This window comes from Lucilia cuprina, chromosome 4, assembly GCF_022045245.1.
Source record: "Lucilia cuprina isolate Lc7/37 chromosome 4, ASM2204524v1, whole genome shotgun sequence".
NCBI classification, from domain to species: domain Eukaryota; kingdom Metazoa; phylum Arthropoda; class Insecta; order Diptera; family Calliphoridae; genus Lucilia; species Lucilia cuprina.
Window position 1 is genome coordinate 23,628,159 of NC_060952.1, and position 14,919 is coordinate 23,643,077.

General features: G+C 31.7%; 1 protein-coding gene and 1 non-coding gene across 3 annotated transcripts; one reads left to right on the plus strand and one right to left on the minus strand.

Annotated features, from left to right (window-relative positions):
* Positions 1–882: 882 nt before the first annotated feature.
* Positions 883–9,235, minus strand: LOC111690405 (mucin-2). 2 transcript variants are annotated; one of them, XM_046949083.1, is made up of 2 exons: positions 9,081–9,235; positions 883–2,621 (listed from the first exon to the last, which is right to left on the minus strand). In XM_046949083.1, the coding sequence occupies exon 2, from the start codon at positions 2,566–2,568 to the stop codon at positions 1,102–1,104; it is 1,467 nt and encodes a 488-aa protein (XP_046805039.1). In that variant the 5' UTR covers positions 2,569–2,621; positions 9,081–9,235; the 3' UTR covers positions 883–1,101. The 2 variants fall into 2 exon arrangements, with proteins under 2 accessions (XP_046805039.1, XP_046805040.1); XM_046949084.1 differs by having other exon boundaries at positions 883–2,613; positions 9,081–9,124.
* A 5,209-nt stretch (positions 9,236–14,444) lies between these two features.
* On the plus strand, positions 14,445–14,526 carry Trnas-gcu. The gene has a single exon. It is a non-coding gene; the product is annotated as a tRNA-Ser (tRNA).
* Positions 14,527–14,919: the final 393 nt, after the last annotated feature.

The following is a 14,919-nucleotide window of genomic DNA, read 5'->3' on the forward strand; positions in this document are numbered from 1 at the left end:
AAGATCACACACGTCATGTGTTTTTCTTTAGAAATGATTTCTATACAATTGCAATTTTAAATTGATGCGTCGAAAATGTTTAAAAACATGATGAGTTTGCAAATTTAAATAATTAAGAAAAAAACAAGTAAGAGTGCTATATTCGACTGTGCCGAATTTTATATAGCCTTCACCATAGTGTATTTTAAACATATTAGGTTTATAAATTTTTTCCCGACTACATTACTCCAAAAGCAAAACAAAATGAACAACAACGCTAAACGAAATAAAAAACAAAATACACAAGGCATCTAAACCAACCGACATCTAATCCTACATAACGAAAAATACAGAAAAACAAGAACAAAAATAACAACGCAATGACTGACAATGAACAGCATCCAAACATACAAAAAAATACACAGCTGAATAAAACCAAATACATCTACACACACACGTGTACATCTTTTTCTAATATACAGTGTTGTTGTTGCTTTTTTAAGAAAGCATGAAAAAATATGACATTTTTTGATGAAATTTTCAGAGGTTGTCTCGGATTTTTGCTCATATCTCCGTTATTTACCGACCGTTTTTTGTGATTTTAAATAGCGATCTTCTCGAAAGCATGTCTAATAGAATTATTGAAGATTCGGATCTCGCCGATATCTGGGGTCCTCTAAAAACTGATTTCAACAGACAGACAGACGGACAGACAGAGGGACATGGCTTAATCGACTCCGCTGTCTATAAGGATCCAGAATATATATACTTTATAGGGTCGGAAAAATAAATTATAGAAATTACAAAGGGAATGACAAACTTATATATACCCTTCTCACGAAGGTGAAGGGTATAAAAATAAACAAAGAAATTAAGAGAAAAACAATTATAATTTTTGCTAAAATTGTTGTGTCTAATTTTTTTTAAACATGATGAGTTTGCAAATTAAAAAAATAAGAATATTTAAAAATTAAAAGTAAACAAAATTTACATTATATGTATGTGTAAAATTTTTATCCTCTAGCCATTTGGACCTATCAATATACAAATCTTTATTTTAATTTGTATAGCAGTATAATATTGCTTTAATAAATCTACGGTATTAATTTAAATTTAATGTTTTTAATAATAACTACTTTCTGATGAATATAAGGAATTAAAATTATTTGGTAATATATAAATATCCTCCGGACGACCATTGAAATAATATGGACGTTTTAGAGATGTCAATTTGGAGTCCTGATGTGAAGACGATGAAGTTGCTGAAGTTGTGGGTGACGAAGGAGATGATGCTGAAGACGAAGTTGCAGAGGCGGGATAGGGGGCATAATTTGATGATGTTGTTGGGGGTTGTACTTGAAAGTAATTGTGTGGTGGTCTATAAGCATTAGGAGGAGGAGGTGGTGGGGGTCGTGTATTAAAGCTGGATGGTATATTAGCGAATTGCAAAGGATTTTGTACGTCATTTGGAGGAGCACTCATTTGATAGATATTCGTGGGTTTACCATTGGTCAAAAAATTAATTGGGACATTGTAAATGGAGGAAAATGGTGGAAAGGGAGGTAACGACTGATACGGTAACATAGAAGGATAACCGGGTATGTTTGTAGAGGATGATCCTAAACTTGGTAAGAACATGTATGGTGTAGGCGGTAAACGCACGTAATAAATAGGAGAATTGCGTGGATAGGAAGAAGGATTTTGTGTAGCTGTTGGACGTCTAGATGATCCAGCACCACGTGACATAGAGTCTTCAAAGTCATTAGCTAAATGTGGTAGAGTTGAATAGCTTTGATAAAACATTTCTGGTGACATTATAAACGGATACGGCACATATACCGGTTGAGGATAACTCATTATGGGCATAAATCGTGGTGTTACAGGAAATGGTGTTGGAAAAGCTTCAAAAGGATTGAAAATATGTGAAAATAACCCAGTTATCGGGGGAGGTGGCAAATTGTTGCCTACATAAGGTCTGTCATATAAATTCCAATTATAGGCCATGTGATTGCTGAGCGAAGTTGGAATTGTAGATATAAATGGTGGCGGTGGTGGAGGTCCCTGATATGTGTTAACATGCGTATCTCTTTTTAATTCATTGAGAACTTGATAGGGATCGTTTAAATCATCATCTGTATGGAAATGTTTTAAAACTTCTTGCATTACAGCTTCTTTATCATTAGCAAATTGAGCTTGAGGCAAGGTAGCTAATGATGAGGTGGACGACGATGAAGATGGTAAGGCTTGTGTTTCTGTATGTTGATGTCCTGTATTTGATCCATGTAAAATGCTGTTGGCGCTGATGCTGCTGCTAATACCATTAGCTGGGTGCGCCGCTATGCCAGATGTCAATGGTTGCTGGGACTGAAGCTGATGTTGCGATTGAGTTGGTACATGATGTAGATGCTGTTGACGTTGTGCTGATGTTACAGCTGCTTGTACCAATGTTTGCTGATGTTGCTGCCGCAATTGTTGCTGATTGTTGTTCAATTGATCCATATTGGTAGCATTTGTGTGTACTACATTATAATGGAGCAGTAACAAAGCCACAAACAACTGACTATTTGCATATTTCTTTAGCCACATCATCTTGCTTATTTAGCTGTTTAACTATTTATTCTTTAACTGTTTTTGCTTTATTGCTAAATGTATATTGTTAAAAAAATGTTGTATATTAAAAATAATTTACATTTAATACATTTCTTTTATGAATTTAGGTTTATGAGTCGCTTTATGCAGATTTTTTTTATATGCGATCACATATTTTGTTGCTTTTTTCTTATGTATAATCATGTATCAAATTTATTTGTATTTATGGTAGCCTAGTTTATTTAAGTTTTATTATTATGCCATATTTTACTTTAGTTGAATTCGTTGAGATTCATTTATTTTTAAATGCACCATATAAAAAGTAGACGTGAACGTGTTATGTCAAAGTTTTCAGAAAGTTTTTTTTTTTTGAAAAACTATTTAAATGGTACTTAGTAGTTAGTATTGTAATTTTTGTTTTTAAATGGATATTTGGATAAGTCTATTTGATTTATTCAGTTCAGTTCTAGTTTAGTTCTAGTTCAGTTCTAGTTCAGTTCTAGTTCAGTTCTAGTTCAGTTCTAGTTCAGTTCTAGTTCAGTTCTAGTTAAGTTCTAGTTCAGTTCTAGTTCAGTTCTAGTTCAGTTCTAGTTCAGTTCAAGTTCAGTTCTAGTTCAGTTCCAGTTCAGTTCTAGTTCAGTTCCAGTTTAGTTCTAGTTCAGTTCTAGTTCAGTTCTAGTTCAGTTCTAGTTCAGTTCTAGTTCAGTTCTAATTCAGTTCTAGTTCAGTTCTAGTTCAGTTCTAGTTCAGTTCTAGTTCAGTTCTAGTTCAGTTCTAGTTCAGTTCTAGTTCAGTTCTAGTTCAGTTCTAGTTCAGTTCTAGTTCAGTTCTAGTTCAGTTCTAATTCAGTTCTAGTTCAGTTCTAGTTCAGTTCTAGTTCAGTTCTAGTTCAGTTCTAGTTCAGTTCTAGTTCAGTTCTAGTTCTGTTCTAGTTCAGTTCTAGTTCAGTTCTAGTTCAGTTCTAGTTCAGTTCTAGTTCAGTTCTAGTTCTAGTTCAGTTCTAGTTCAATTCTAGTTCAGTTCTAGTTCAGTTCTAGTTCAGTTCTAGTTCAGTTCTAGTTCAGTTCTAGTTCAGTTCTACTTCAGTTCTAGTTCAGTTCTAGTTCAGTTCTAGTTCAGTTCTAGTTCAGTTCTAGTTCAGTTCTAGTTCAGTTCTAGTTCAGTTCTAGTTCAGTTCTAGTTCAGTTCTAGTTCAGTTCTAGTTCAGTTCTAGTTCAGTTCTAGTTCAGTTCTAGTTCAGTTCTAGTTCAGTTCTAGTTCAGTTCTAGTTCAGTTCAGTTCAGTTCAGTTCAGTTCAGTTCAGTTCAGTTCTAGTTCAGTTCAGTTCTAGTTCAGTTCTAGTTCAGTTCTAGTTCAGTTCTAGTTCAGTTCTAGTTCAGTTCTAGTTCAGTTCTAGTTCAGTTCTAGTTCAGTTCTAGTTCAGTTCTAGTTCAGTTCTAGTTCAGTTCTAGTTCAGTTCTAGTTCAGTTCTAGTTCAGTTCTAGTTCAGTTCTAGTTCAGTTCTAGTTCAGTTCTAGTTCAGTTCTAGTTCAGTTCTAGTTCAGTTCTAGTTCAGTTCTAGTTCAGTTCTAGTTCAGTTCTAGTTCAGTTCTAGTTCAGTTCTAGTTCAGTTCTAATTCAGTTCTAGTTCAGTTCTAGTTCAGTTCTAGTTCAGTTCTAGTTCAGTTCTAGTTCAGTTCTAGTTCAGTTCTAGTTCAGTTCTAGTTCAGTTCTAGTTCAGTTCAGTTCTAGTTCAGTTCTAGTTCAGTTCTAGTTCAGTTCTAGTTCAGTTCTAGTTCAGTTCTAGTTCAGTTCTAGTTCAGTTCTAGTTCAGTTCTAGTTCAGTTCTAGTTCAGTTCTAGTTCAGTTCTAGTTCAGTTCTAGTTCAGTTCTAGTTCAGTTCTAGTTCAGTTCTAGTTCAGTTCTAGTTCAGTTCTAGTTCAGTTCTAGTTCAGTTCTAGTTCAGTTCTAGTTCAGTTCTAGTTCAGTTCTAGTTCAGTTCTAGTTCAGTTCTAGTTCAGTTCTAGTTCAGTTCTAGTTCAGTTCTAGTTCAGTTCTAGTTCAGTTCTAGTTCAGTTCTAGTTCAGTTCTAGTTCAGTTCTAGTTCAGTTCTAGTTCAGTTCTAGTTCAGTTCTAGTTCAGTTCTAGTTCAGTTCTAGTTCAGTTCTAGTTCAGTTCTAGTTCAGTTCTAGTTCAGTTCTAGTTCAGTTCTAGTTCAGTTCTAGTTCAGTTCTAGTTCAGTTCTAGTTCAGTTCTAGTTCAGTTCTAGTTCAGTTCTAGTTCAGTTCTAGTTCAGTTCTAGTTCAGTTCTAGTTCAGTTCTAGTTCAGTTCTAGTTCAGTTCTAGTTCAGTTCTAGTTCAGTTCTAGTTCAGTTCTAGTTCAGTTCTAGTTCAGTTCTAGTTTCAGTTCAGTTCTAGTTCAGTTCTAGTTCAGTTCTAGTTCAGTTCTAGTTCAGTTCTAGTTCAGTTCTAGTTCAGTTCTAGTTCAGTTCTAGTTCAGTTCTAGTTCAGTTCTAGTTCAGTTCTAGTTCAGTTCTAGTTCAGTTCTAGTTCAGTTCTAGTTCAGTTCTAGTTCAGTTCTAGTTCAGTTCTAGTTCAGTTCTAGTTCAGTTCTAGTTCAGTTCTAGTTCAGTTCTAGTTCAGTTCTAGTTCAGTTCTAGTTCAGTTCTAGTTCAGTTCTAGTTCAGTTCTAGTTCAGTTCTAGTTCAGTTCTAGTTCAGTTCTAGTTCAGTTCTAGTTCAGTTCTAGTTCAGTTCTAGTTCAGTTCTAGTTCAGTTCTAGTTCAGTTCTAGTTCAGTTCTAGTTCAGTTCTAGTTCAGTTCTAGTTCAGTTCTAGTTCAGTTCTAGTTCAGTTCTAGTTCAGTTCTAGTTCAGTTCTAGTTCAGTTCTAGTTCAGTTCTAGTTCAGTTCTAGTTCAGTTCTAGTTCAGTTCTAGTTCAGTTCTAGTTCAGTTCTAGTTCAGTTCTAGTTCAGTTCTAGTTCAGTTCTAGTTCAGTTCTAGTTCAGTTCTAGTTCAGTTCTAGTTCTAGTTCAGTTCTAGTTCAGTTCTAGTTCAGTTCTAGTTCAGTTCTAGTTCAGTTCTAGTTCAGTTCTAGTTCAGTTCTAGTTCAGTTCTAGTTCAGTTAGTTCAGTTCTATCTACCAGTTCTAGTTCAGTTCTAGTTCAGTTCTAGTTCAGTTCTAGTTCAGTTCTAGTTCAGTTCTAGTTCAGTTCTAGTTCAGTTCTAGTTCAGTTCTAGTTCAGTTCTAGTTCAGTTCTAGTTCAGTTCTAGTTCAGTTCTAGTTCAGTTCTAGTTCAGTTCTAGTTCAGTTCTAGTTCAGTTCTAGTTCAGTTCTAGTTCAGTTCTAGTTCAGTTCTAGTTTCAGTTCTAGTTCAGTTCTAGTTCAGTTCTAGTTCAGTTCTAGTTCAGTTCTAGTTCAGTTCTAGTTCAGTTCTAGTTCAGTTCTAGTTCAGTTCTAGTTCAGTTCTAGTTCAGTTCTAGTTCAGTTCTAGTTCAGTTCTAGTTCAGTTCTAGTTCAGTTCTAGTTCAGTTCTAGTTCAGTTCTAGTTCAGTTCTAGTTCAGTTCTAGTTCAGTTCTAGTTCAGTTCTAGTTCAGTTCTAGTTCAGTTCTAGTTCAGTTCTAGTTCAGTTCTAGTTCAGTTCTAGTTCAGTTCTAGTTCAGTTCTAGTTCAGTTCTAGTTCAGTTCTAGTTCAGTTCTAGTTCAGTTCTAGTTCAGTTCTAGTTCAGTTCTAGTTCAGTTCTAGTTCAGTTCTAGTTCAGTTCTAGTTCAGTTCTAGTTCAGTTCTAGTTCAGTTCTAGTTCAGTTCTAGTTCAGTTCTAGTTCAGTTCTAGTTCAGTTCTAGTTCAGTTCTAGTTCAGTTCTAGTTCAGTTCTAGTTCAGTTCTAGTTCAGTTCTAGTTCAGTTCTAGTTCAGTTCTAGTTCAGTTCTAGTTCAGTTCTAGTTCAGTTCTAGTTCAGTTCTAGTTCAGTTCTAGTTCAGTTCTAGTTCAGTTCTAGTTCAGTTCTAGTTCAGTTCTAGTTCAGTTCTAGTTCAGTTCTAGTTCAGTTCTAGTTCAGTTCTAGTTCAGTTCTAGTTCAGTTCTAGTTCAGTTCTAGTTCAGTTCTAGTTCAGTTCTAGTTCAGTTCTAGTTCAGTTCTAGTTCAGTTCTAGTTCAGTTCTAGTTCAGTTCTAGTTCAGTTCTAGTTCAGTTCTAGTTCAGTTCTAGTTCAGTTCTAGTTCAGTTCTAGTTCAGTTCTAGTTCAGTTCTAGTTCAGTTCTTTTCAGTTCTAGTTCAGTTCTAGTTCAGTTCTAGTTCAGTTCTAGTTCAGTTCTAGTTCAGTTCTAGTTCAGTTCTAGTTCAGTTCTAGTTCAGTTCTAGTTCTGTTCTACTTCAGTTCTAGTTCAGTTCTAGTTCAGTTCTAGTTCAGTTCTAGTTCAGTTCTAGTTCAGTTCTAGTTCAGTTCTAGTTCAGTTCTAGTTCAGTTCTAGTTCAGTTCTAGTTCAGTTCTAGTTCAGTTCTAGTTCAGTTCTAGTTCAGTTCTAGTTCAGTTCTAGTTCAGTTCTAGTTCAGTTCTAGTTCAGTTCTAGTTCAGTTCTAGTTCAGTTCAGTTCTAGTTCAGTTCAGTTCTAGTTCAGTTCAGTTCAGTTCTAGTTCAGTTCTAGTTCAGTTCAGTTCTAGTTCAGTTCTAGTTCAGTTCTAGTTCAGTTCTAGTTCAGTTCTAGTTCAGTTCTAGTTCAGTTCTAGTTCAGTTCTAGTTCAGTTCTAGTTCAGTTCTAGTTTAGTTCAGTTCAGTTTTCAGTTCTAGTTCAGTTCTAGTTCAGTTCTAGTTCAGTTCTAGTTCAGTTCTAGTTCAGTTCTAGTTCAGTTCTAGTTCAGTTCTAGTTCAGTTCTAGTTCAGTTCTAGTTCAGTTCTAGTTCAGTTCTAGTTCAGTTCTAGTTCAGTTCTAGTTCAGTTCTAGTTCAGTTCTAGTTCAGTTCTAGTTCAGTTCTAGTTCAGTTCTAGTTCAGTTCTAGTTCAGTTCTAGTTCAGTTCTAGTTCAGTTCTAGTTCAGTTCTATTCAGTTCTAGTTCAGTTCTAGTTCAGTTCTAGTTCAGTTCTAGTTCAGTTCTAGTTCAGTTCTAGTTCAGTTCTAGTTCAGTTCTAGTTCAGTTCTAGTTCAGTTCTAGTTCAGTTCTAGTTCAGTTCTAGTTCAGTTCTAGTTCAGTTCTAGTTCAGTTCTAGTTCAGTTCTAGTTCAGTTCTAGTTCAGTTCTAGTTCAGTTCTAGTTCAGTTCTAGTTCAGTTCTAGTTCAGTTCTAGTTCAGTTCTAGTTCAGTTCTAGTTCAGTTCTAGTTCAGTTCTAGTTCAGTTCTAGTTCAGTTCTAGTTCAGTTCTAGTTCAGTTCTAGTTCAGTTCTAGTTCAGTTCTAGTTCAGTTCTAGTTCAGTTCTAGTTCAGTTCTAGTTCAGTTCTAGTTCAGTTCTAGTTCAGTTCTAGTTCAGTTCTAGTTCAGTTCTAGTTCAGTTCTAGTTCAGTTCTAGTTCAGTTCTAGTTCAGTTCTAGTTCAGTTCTAGTTCAGTTCTAGTTCAGTTCTAGTTCAGTTCTAGTTCAGTTCTAGTTCAGTTCTAGTTCAGTTCTAGTTCAGTTCTAGTTCAGTTCTAGTTCAGTTCTAGTTCAGTTCTAGTTCTAGTTCAGTTCTAGTTCAGTTCTAATTCTGTTCTAGTTCAGTTCTAGTTCAGTTCTAGTTCAGGTCTAGTTCAGTTCTAGTTCAGTTCTAGTTCAGTTCTAGTTCAGTTCTAGTTCAGTTCTAGTTCAGTTGTAGTTCAGTTCTAGTTCAGTTCTAGTTCAGTTCTAGTTCAGTTCTAGTTCAGTTTTAGTTCAGTTTTAGTTCAGTTCTAGTTCAGTTCTAGTTCAGTTCTAGTTCAGTTCTAGTTCAGTTCTAGTTCAGTTCTAGTTCAGTTCTAGTTCAGTTCTAGTTCAGTTCTAGTTCAGTTCTAGTTCAGTTCTAGTTCAGTTCTAGTTCAGTTCTAGTTCAGTTCTAGTTCAGTTCTAGTTCAGTTCTAGTTCAGTTCTAGTTTATCTTTCGTATAGCATATAACTATTAACACAAATTCACACTCTTGGATTTTATAATATTTTATGAATTTTCATAAATTACAACATAAATATGTATGTTGTAATCTCTTAAGGTAGAGGTATTAGTCAATCATATAATGTAATTCATTTATACATGTGTATGTACAATGTTAATAATTATTTATAACGTGATTATCAAACATTTAATCATTTAATTGTCACATTGTTGGCAACTGATGCGTAATTTCTTTTATGTGACACCTGAATGATTAAAAATAAATAAACAAGTGAGTGTATTAAGCGCGAAAAGTGAAATTTATTTTATATGATTTTATTAATTTGATAAAATATCAACAACAACTCGCATAGAACGAACATGATATTTCTGCATTATATAATTTATGATGATGATAAAAAATTCATAGCGTTTACAACAAAATTTATGAATTGTTGCATATAATAAATTTGATACATTTTTATTAAATTTGTTAACTCACTTTAAAATTTTACTAAAGTACTTTTTTTTAACAATTATTTTAAATAAATTTTTTAATTTCTTTTTTTATTATTTCAAATTTTTATTAGAGTTTTTCTTTCTTTTCTCTATTCTTAACACTTCGGCGTATAAATTTCGAATAACTTTAAATTGTAAATGTGGTAATTCTTTATATAGCAAAATTGAGTTGCAGCTTCTTAAAAATGTTTGCAATTGAGTTTTAGAGTTTACGATGATGATAGTACGTGTATGAGTATAATCTTATTTCTATTACTTCAATTTTATAACTTCCAACCGACCAACCAGTGCAAAATTAAAGAGTTTATACATGAGCATGTGCGCAATTTTAGTCAAGCTCCCTCTATGACAAAAATACAAGAATAGTAGATTTTTATAGTATTAGTAGAAGAGCATACATAAGTTTAGAAAACTTTGCGCATGCGCTTTAACTATCAACTAAAACTATCCCAGCAGTTTTACAAAAAATTAAGGGAACTAACATTTTATACGACCCAGATATTTTGATTATACTACAGTAATTAAAAGTGTAGAGCTTTGTAATCCGATCAGATTTATAGATTAGATTGAAAAGACGATGAAGGGACTGTTGTGTACTCCTTTGCATAAAAATGTTGCCGGAATAAACTTGAAGGTATTATCACCAATGAAATAATTTTCTGGACGTAGTTTCCTAGAACTTTCCAATCACTGGCTCTGCAAAATATAATATCTGAAGGAATATTGCTTACTCATTTAAGTTCTCTATTTACGTAACTATGGGCAAGAATTAATGATAAGCAAAACTTCTTGTTCACTATCCGAACTACAGGGTATGTTTATACTACATGTTGTTGGTGCTGGCTTATTCTTCAATACATCTTTACCAATCCAAGCTAAAGTACTTGAAAACGGATACAGTAGCAAAAGGCATATCACGAATCAAAATAACTGAAATATGTAGCATTAAAAATCCCTTTGGGGCAATTATGAGAAGTATTTACTTACGTAGAGTAAATAGTAGAAATCAGATAAAAGAATTTTGTTCTTAATTTTATTCAATTTATTTAGCGTTTAATTTGAATACAACTTATGGTATCATGATACAACAAAATTATGTAGAAGTTGTATGAGATCAGTGAAAGTTTTGTTATTAATCGAATATAAATTAGATTTTAATTTTTTTAAATTAGTCTATTTTAAATGTATTGTGTAACGGAACAATCAGTTTCTGATCTAATGTTCCTTAGTATTAAAGCAAATCAATTTTATGTAAGAATTAATGCAATCTATCCCTTGGTTAAAATGCACATTTTTGTTTAAAATGTTGCCCCTTTGTTTTATTGTTAGAACAATATAATTTTGAGTGTAATGGAATACGTGTTTAGTTCATGTGTATATACATTTTATTAATATGTACATCCTTTCGTGTTTGAAAATCAATTTAGGAAATGTGCGTAATAAAACGCCTTGAAAAAAACTATGATTACGGGGCAGACACATCATTATATTCCAGGAATGAAGTATTAAAACAGACAAATGCTACTATCGTGAGTATAATTAATGCAAATAATATGTTTTACAACCGCAATAACGGAATGATCATAAAAATGAAACTGATGCTGAAAGTTTGTAACAGATCTCTTGAAACATAATTAGAGCGACAATTAGCGAATGATCATATGATTATTAGTGTTCTCGTGTGTAAAACGCATTTTTACTTTACATGAGAAAAGAATAATTTTCAACATAAAATAGTTTAAATTAATTAACATTAGATGAAGTTGAAAGTTATTGGTGTGATTTGTTTGGCATTGAAAATGGACCCGCATTGAAAAAGTGTTATGTGAAATATTATTTGATTTATTAAAAAACCGTTCAAAAGCCTTGCAAACTGTGCAATTTGTGCATTTTCAATTTTAATTTGTATTTGTCACATATTGTGTGGCATTTTACCTCCACAACAGTGATACAGTGATGCAAAACATTTTTTTCTAAATAATACAGAAAACCACTTGTGCAAATATGTAAGTTTGCACACTAGTTTCACCCTCTTATAGAATATTTGTGCATTTATTTTCTTCTCAAAAATACAACAACTAGTCCTTATTTGTATGCGATTATATTAGCGTGGTAAGTACTAGATCCCAATATCATCAATGTGTTAAAATAATGACTTTAAGATCTTACTTTTCAACGAATGTATGTGTTTGATGTTAAGATATTAAACAATCGTTCTTTGACAATATTTTGATTTTTCAAAACAATGTATTCCAAACTCTCCCATAATAACCGACGAAATGCTTTGTATAATGATTATAAAGATGATATCAACCATTATTATACGGATAAAGTGTTATCCATCATATTCAACAGTAGCAAATTATACCAATAAAAGTATTGTATAATGTATAGCTTATATGTATATAGATACATTAGGGTGGTTCAAATAGGAAATTGCTGTTGTTTAAAATATAAAAAATTAAATATTTTCCAAAATTTTTAATATTTTTAACTAGCACAAAAATTGCATGAAACATGAACAAAATTGGAAAATTCTTTTTATCCTTTAACCAGCTAGGTCTTAATATTGACCTTACAAAAAAAGGGTGAACTAAACTTTCTCTCCAAACAAACGGGGAGGGTCGTCCTAATATACTTATTTCTACAAGCAAGATCTTGTGAAAAAAAGCGAAAAACACACCTTGATCTAATCTACTCAGCTCAAGGTAATTTCAAGTCTAAATGTAACGACAACATGCATTACATTTAATTGTCTTTGCTGAAAATGTTAAATGTAATTTAGAAATTGTCTTGTTTTACAAATTATAAATGACAATATAACATACAGATCAAGAGAAGACTCTAAAAACATGTAGGAAATTTACGACAAAAAAAAACTCGTGTGAATTGATAGATACACGATTCTTGATTATGTTAAATTTAACGCCATTCCTTTATCTACACAACAAGAATACTAACTTGGAAAAGAAGAAGAAAAAAAAGTAAACAAAAATATGTAAACAAACATTTTGTCTGTCCGTCGCTAATTTTTACGCATGCCTTTTTATACAATTTATCTCTACATTCTATTGTGGTTTACACTCAGGAAAAATAGTTTGCAACTACATTGAGAAAAATAAACAAATAACTGTTCCTACGAAATATTATTAAAAAAAGGAACTGTTCAGTTTGAACTTTATAGATAGACCATGTAAATAACATTTGTACCCAGCAAACACTTAGATTAAAAATTAAGGGATTAAAATGGTAAAATTTACTTAGACAATACAAAAGCATTATTTATCATGGTTATGACTTACGCTACTTTTTTACATTATACCACAGATAATGTAATCTGTCAAAATACATATTCACCCCTATAGCCAATCATCATTTCACGTGAAATATGTTCCCTCTCACTTTTTTCGTTCACTAATATTTTTGTCGTGAAAAAATTACACTGTTTGTAAATATTAAACAGCTGTTTCATACAAAATAAACTATTATGAATTGTTTACAACAACTTCAAGAGACGTATGGATCTTTTCACTTTTTGAAATGATTTAAAAACTAAGCTTGTCACATTAGATCAGGCATGTATTTTCATTAACCACATACAGAAAAAAACATAAACAGCTGTTTCCATTTTAATTTGTTATTGTGTTATACCAATAGTGTAAATGTAAAAAATTAAATTCAAAACAAATTTACTAAAATACGGATGGAATTTCATTTGATTTTTCATACGTAAAGTCTAAAGGGCCCTTTACTACGATCTGTAAAAATAAAAATTCGAAAAAATATGTCAAAGCTATAAAGTAAGTGCTTCTTCTAAGTAAAGCAGGCGGTATGTAATATCATCATTATCATTGTTTTTAAGATTTAATCATTAAAAAAACCCAAACAAGACTAACTTCTTTTCTTGGGTGTTCATGTTAGTAAAATATTTAGCTTTTCCTCTTGATTTGATCAGTTTAAACTGCATTTTCGTTGTATTATGCATTATACAAAGGCACGCGTGTATGCCCATAATGCTATTGGCAATTTCTCTCGTTCTTTAATCTAATTAGCCTTGGTATGTCCTTGTGCACGTGATATGTAAACTTGTATTGGACATATGGGAGTCTTGTCTTGGCTAAATTACTCTACAGTTAGCGATCTAAAAATAAACATTTTTACACATTCCCTTACTTACATACATAAGAAGAATTTGGGAATGTTGTTTTGTTTACGTTTTTACGGATAAATGATCGTATTGCCAAGAATGTTCAGTTTATTTGTTTATTTTTTATGTAACAGAATGTGTTTGTTGGTTATTCTAAGGTATTCTAAAGAATGTGTAAACATGTTTGAAAAGTTAATAAACTTTATATAGGATCGTTCATTGAATAAATAGCTTATAAATATAGAAATTATCGTTAGTATTGTTAATACAAAAAACACAAAAAATAATAAATTTCTACAAAAATTTCGTATTTATAATAATATAAGGATCATTCACAAATCGCAGGAAAATGTTTATGAGTTTATAGAAAATAACTTAAAAAGGATTTTATAACAAATCGAAATACTATTAATAGAACTATTAAATAAAATATTTTCTGGGTTCTTGCATTATTATAAGACGATCTAGCTATATCCTTCCATATCTATGTTCTTCTGCCAAAATCACGATAGGATCAAGTTTGTTTAGTATTGAGAAGGGAGAAATTATACAAATATACATGATTTTATGTTTCTAGTATAAGAATAAGATTTGTAGAATTCTGTACATAAAATAATATCAACTTAATGCTCAGAAATAGTTAAACGTCGTAATAAAAAATAAATTCTTAAAGAATCGACCAAAAAAACCTATTGATATGTATATTGAACATCTTTTAGAAATGCTTTTTTTTATTCAGTTTTACATAAAAAATGTTAATAAAGAGAAATTTAAACAAAAACTTACCAAGACACAGATAATTCTGAAAATAAATAAAAAAATTAAATTAATAAAACATCATAAAAAATATTAAATTATTCATATGTGTAAACGCCACCCATAATATGGGTCGAAATAAACACGATCTAAAACTTAAACATAAATTGTTATACTCTACCAATATAATTTGTTCAAATGATTTGCCATCATATTTTTCAACAATGTTTAGTTTGTGGTGACGTTTGTTTATATATTTTTCAATAAAATAAATTCTTATTATTTAAACATATTGAATGATAAGAATCGTTAAAGTGTTTAACTTATATTTTAAAATCTATTAATTATCAATTGTATTATATATAAATGTTGCTAGCAACATGTTGTTACTTTTATACATGTTGCTAAACTGAAAATACCTTTTAGATTGCGAGCCAGCAACAAGACGAGGTGGCCGAGTGGTTAAGGCGTTGGACTGCTAATCCAATGTGCTCTGCACGCGTGGGTTCGAATCCCATCCTCGTCGAGAACGTTTTTTATTTTTTAAAAAAAATTTTAATGTGAAAAGAATCTTATAATTAAATATATGAATGAATTTGAAACAAGAAAATTCCTGTATGTAAAACTTTGTTATATCCAGATTATTATAACTAACATATGGGATTTTCGGTCAATCATGCTCCGAAATCTTCATACTTCGAAAGATTAATAAATGTCTAAAAATAATCATATTTGTTGGTCATCACTTAAAATTCATTTTTTATAAAATAAAAACGGATAATTCAATAAATTCTTACAAAGACCCATAATATACATAAATAAGTATGTATCTTTTGTTAGTTACTACCAACTTTACATGTGTAAAAGCTACACGATTGTAAGATCTTACGACGTTGTCTGTAAAATGTTCAGAAAATAT

Excerpts from the sequence above, each read along its gene's own strand:
- LOC111690405 (XM_046949083.1), bottom strand. The coding sequence starts at position 2,568 with ATGATGTGGCTAAAGAAATATGCAAATAGTCAGTTGTTTGTGGCTTTG.